We start from the raw sequence: 5357 nt of genomic DNA, 5'->3' as shown, positions 1-5357 counted from the left end.
ATACAAAAGCCACACTATATGGAGGATTATGTTCTTCAAGCTGCAGAAGAATGTGAGATTATGCTACTTTCTGTTAATGATGAACCAAGGAATTTTCAGGAAGCAAAGTTCTCGACTAAATGGACACAAGCATGTAGAGAAAAAATTATTTCAATCAACAGAAACAAGACTTGGTTTCTAGTTGATAAGACAGGAAGGGTAAAAGTGATTGGTCTTAAGTGGATCTTCAAGGTTAAAAGAAATGCTGATGGAACTATTAACAAATATAAGGAAAGACTTGTAGCTAAGAGATACGTTCAAGAATCAGGCATAGACTTTGATGAAGTTTTCGCACCAGTTGCTAGACTGTAAACAATTCGTCTCTTAATAGCAGAACCTGCATCAAACTCATGGAAAATTCACCACTTAGACGTTAAGACAGCATTCTTACATGGTGAATTGCGAGAAGATGTGTATGTTGAACAACCAGAAGGTTTTGAAGTAAAAGGACAAGAGCATAAGGTTTATAAGTTATCAAAAGCTCTATATGGTCTAAGAAAAGCTCCTCGAGCCTGGAATACAAAGTTAGATCAAATATTAAGAGAAATCAGATTTGTTAAGTGCTCTAAAGAAACATCAGTATACAGAAGAGAAGAAAAGGGAACGCTTCTTGTGATTGCAGTCTATGTAGATGATCTATTTTTTACTGGCAACTCCCTTAAGGTGATCAATGAGTTCAAGAGAGAAATGTCATCAAAGTTTGAGATGTCAGACCTCGGAAAACTCACTTATTACCTTGGCATAGAAGTCCATCAAGGAGTAGATGGGATTCAGATTAAACAAGAAGCTTATGCAAGGAGAATTCTGAAAGAAGCAGGACTTGAAACTTGTGATCCAACTAAGATACCAATGGAGTTTGGACTTAAAGTTTCAAAGGCACAAGAAGAAGCAGAGATTGATTCAACGTGTTATAGAAGAAATGTTGGATGCCTTAGATACTTGTTACACACAAGACCAGACTTGGCTTTCTCTGTGGGAGTAGCAAGCCGTTATATGCAGAGTCCACGCAAGTCTCATGGTGATATTAAGATATCTAAGAGGAACAATCAGCTGTGGATTCAAGTATGGTCGAGGAGGATCAAAAGGAATTGTTGGGTATAGTGACAGCAGTCATAATATTGACCAAGATGATGGAAAAGGTACAACTGGTCATAAATTTTATCTAGGTGAAGCACCTATTACATGGTGTTCACAGAAGCAAGACACTGTAGCCCTCTCATCCTGTGAAGCTGAGTTCATGGCTGCAACAGAAGCAGCTAAACAATCAATATGGCTTCAAGAACTGTTGGGTGAAATCAAAGGAAGAGAACCTGAAAAAGTTCTCATCAAGATTTATAATAAGTCTGCAATTGCACTCACTAAAAATCCAGTGTTTCATGGGAAGACGAAACACATTCACAAAAGGTATCATTTCATACGAGAATGCATCGAGAAGGAGGTCATTAACGTAGAACACATACCAGGAACTGAGCAGAAAGCAAATATATTGACAAAGGCATTAGCTCGGATCAAGTTTGAAGAAATGAGGCAACTGATTGGAGTACAAGATATGTCATGGGTAAGGTTGAAGCTTAACGGGGAGAATGTTGGATTAACTTCAACATAGAAGTCACTAACAAGCTGGTTAGGACAAGATTAGGAAATTGATGTAATCCTAAGGGAATTAGAAGTTATCTAGTTCTAAGAAAAGAAAAGACATGTAATAAGGTAATAGGACTAGGAAAAGGAATTCATAGTTCTATATATATATGATCACCAAATTTGTGGTTTGATCATATGAGCAAGATTAGAGCTTTTGTTTAGTTTTGAGAGATTTTCTAAACATCAATAAAGAGAGTTGTCTTTATATAAGTTAAGTTTCATCTTGCAGTTGCCATTAAGTAAGACTTAAGAGAAAGAGACCTGTTGTCTGTTGATAGTAACTGGATGAGATGAAAGAGTTGCAGCAGACATATCAACATCTGGCTACTTCTTCATCAAATGAATTAAGACGATCTTATCTGTATCTCGTAGCCGCTTATTGTCTTCTATATAAAATCAACATAAAAATCTTTAATAAAGGAGAGTGATTTCTTGAGATTATACGGTATAGACTCCTTATTCAAATTTTCGCAGTTCTTTATGGTTAATTCCTCAAGAGAAGTCCATAATCGTAAATCTGGCAGAGATGTTAAAACAGGGCAATTCATTATTTCCAATTTGCGGAGAGCACTGTTGCCGCTGCTGTTGTTGTTCAGATCATCAGTATCATCGAGAAAACCTTCTAAACTGTAACAATCACGGATCTCCAAAGAATAAAGATTCGGAGTATTATGCTGGAGTAGTACGCTCAGTGGAAAATTTTGCAGCCCTGGAGACACTTTTATATAGATGGATATGAGAGAGGTCAGACATCCTCCTCTACCTCTACTTCCAAAATACAACGAGTGTGCTACTGCCAAACCGGTTGTTCTCAAAAATCTCATCGTCTTGAGAGAAGGAAACGTTGAGTTCGGTGCGTTTCTCAATTTCAGGCAATCACCCATTTCTAGGTCCTCGAGGAGAGGGAAGGAATCAACAGATGAAGGAGGAGAAACCCATTCTTCTACATTTTCCATAGAATGGACTGCTAGAGTAACTAACGAAGGGAGCATACCTAGAGCTGGAAGTATCTTACATCTGTTGCAACCACTTAATAATAAGAAGACCAAATTCGGAAGCATGCAAATAGACGATGAATCCATCCACTTCGGAAGATTTAAACCCATGAATCGATGAATTTCCAGCCTTCTCAAATTGTGATGAGGATGAAGACCTTCTAAAACCATATCATCATCTTCAGGATCTTCAGTATTCGTTTTAATTTTATAGGTGGGAAGTGATCTCCAACTTAAATATAATTCTCTCAAATCTGGCTTATCCTTTAACTTAGCTCTCTCCGCATCTTCAATTCCTCCTCTCACATTCTCCAACTTATCTAAATACAACACTTGAAGGAAGTTGAGGGCTGCTAACTCTTCTATCCCACTGTGATGATCACTTCGGCATATCTGAATATCTTCTGCTTCTTTCCTTACCATGTATGGATCCAATGTTTCAAGGCATGTTAGCTTTTGAATAACCTTGGGCATGATAGCATCATTTCTAAAGCGGTTAAAGCTAAACTGTCTTAGTTTGGGCCAGTTCTTAATTTCTTTGGGAAGCTCACATGCATGTCCAAATTTCACTATCTCCAAATTACAGAGGTTGCTAATGCAAGATTCAGGCAATACTTGGATAGTAAACAAATCAAGGGACCTTAATCGGGTTAAAGCTCCTAGTTCTGTAGGCAAGTCAGATAAGCTAGAATCAGAATTCTTAATATTCAACGTTTCTAGATTGCTAATGCAAGTGATAGAATCGGGTATTTTTGAAACTGAGGAATAAGAAAGGTCAAGGTAACTAAGATGTTTTAAAACCCCAATATTTTCTGGTAAGGCTTTAAAATTCATACAATTTTCTAGATTCAACGTCTGCAAATTAGTGAGGTAAACGATAGAATCATCAGGTAGAACTTCAATATCAGAAAGTGAGACATCCAGATGCCTCAAACTTTTCAAATGCTTAATTCCACCAAGAAACCCTGAAACATTTTTGCACCAATGCAGTATCAACGTCTGCAAATCGTAAGAATGATTTAATGACACATCATGTGATGAATCAAGTTCACACTTCGAGAGGTCGAGGAACCTCAAATGTTTGAACTTAGAAACCGAGATGGAAAACTTTTTACCCCAAACACCGACTGGATATAATATGCGTAAATGCTTAGCAGAAGAAAAACTACCGATTTGTGAATAATTCTCTGGATCAAGAGCAACAATTGTTCGCAAATTCTTTGCCTTGCACAGCACTTTTGCAGTTGTTGCAGATGATCCTTTGTCGCATATCAGTTGTAAACGTCGAACTTGTGAAACATCTTCCTTCCAGCCAATCCAAAATTCGTTACCATCTACAATACTCATTGCAAGATCATGCACAAGATCATGCATCTTACACTTAAGGATGACACCAAGTTCATCCTTCTCTATATCCTGAAAAAATGAGTTATACAACAAAAACTCAAAATAATCATTTCCTACATCTTCAAAAGATCTATTATTTACCTCATCTGCAGGTAGCTGAAGAAATCCTTCCGCCATCCACATACGAATCAATATCCCTCTTTCAATTTTCCAGTCTTTCGGAAACAAACAACAATACGAAAAACATTGTTTCAAAGGCGAAGGCAAGTTATCATAGCTCAACTTCAAGATTGATATGACTCTTTTATTTTCTGGTTGAACCCACAAATCCTTATCACTATTGATTGAAACCCAGACTCCTTCTTCTCTTCTGGAGTGTAGTAGACTTCCAAGAAAGTTTGCCGCAAGTGGTAAGCCATCGCACTTCTTTGCTATGTCCCGCCCAATAATAATCATATTCTGAGGAAGTGGAAATGAAATTCTTTTCTGCATGATAGACCAACAATCATTATCTGTTAATGTTTGTAAATTATGAACCTTACCCCCAATAACAGAAGCAACTTTTTGGCTGCGTGTGGTGACTAATAATTTGCTTCCTTTAACACCATTGACAAGGACACCGTGTAGTTTTTCCCAATCTCCAGCATCCTCGTTCCATAGATCATCCAGTACTAAAAGATATTTCTTACCAGTCAGGTATGCCTTAACTAGCCTCGCCAGCACATCAAGATTTGATGGAATTTTACAATATGAACAATCGGTAAAGGACTCCATCATTTCTTTTAAAATCCTATACACATCAAACTTGTCAGATACACATACCCAGATTTGTTCTTCAAAGTGTCTTATTGTTAAATCGTCACTGTATACCAACTGCGCTAATGATGTCTTACCCAGGCCCCCCATACCCACAATGGACACGACCGAAAGTTTCTGTTTACGGGGAAAATGTCGTGATGACCTTGATGATGATGCAGGCACAGAAGGCAACGTTTTTTTAATCAGCATATATACTATTTCTGATGTTGCTTCCTTCCTGCCAATAAGTACAGAATAATCTGCAACTGATGCTGCTTGCGGTTACGTTGCTCTCTGATTTGATCTACTTGAGAAGTACCACCAGTTTCATTCAACCCATATCTGACTTGATCATTGTAAATTTCATCTAACCTTTTATTAATTTCTCGGATTTTACCAGCCATCTTAAAGACAAACATAAGTGGATTGGAGGATTTACTGATAAAGTCGCGTACATCATCGACATCGTAAACAACATTTTTGAGCCTTCTCAACCAAAGTATGACAGTAGCATCAGTTATTTGTTTCTCCTCGGCA

The 5357-nt window shown here is 37.6% G+C and overlaps 1 protein-coding gene across 1 annotated transcript; it reads right to left on the bottom strand.

Annotated features, from left to right (window-relative positions):
* Window positions 1–2066: 2066 nt before the first annotated feature.
* Window positions 2067–5030, bottom strand: LOC113316344 (putative disease resistance protein RGA1). The gene has a single exon (XM_026564545.1). It carries the CDS (start codon window positions 5028–5030, stop codon window positions 2067–2069), a length of 2964 nt encoding a protein of 987 aa, XP_026420330.1.
* Window positions 5031–5357: the final 327 nt, after the last annotated feature.

Source organism: Papaver somniferum, chromosome 10 (assembly GCF_003573695.1).
Source record: "Papaver somniferum cultivar HN1 chromosome 10, ASM357369v1, whole genome shotgun sequence".
Taxonomy (NCBI): domain Eukaryota; kingdom Viridiplantae; phylum Streptophyta; class Magnoliopsida; order Ranunculales; family Papaveraceae; genus Papaver; species Papaver somniferum.
The sequence above is the reverse complement of the archived record's forward strand: the minus strand, read 5'-3'. Positions and strand labels throughout refer to the sequence as shown.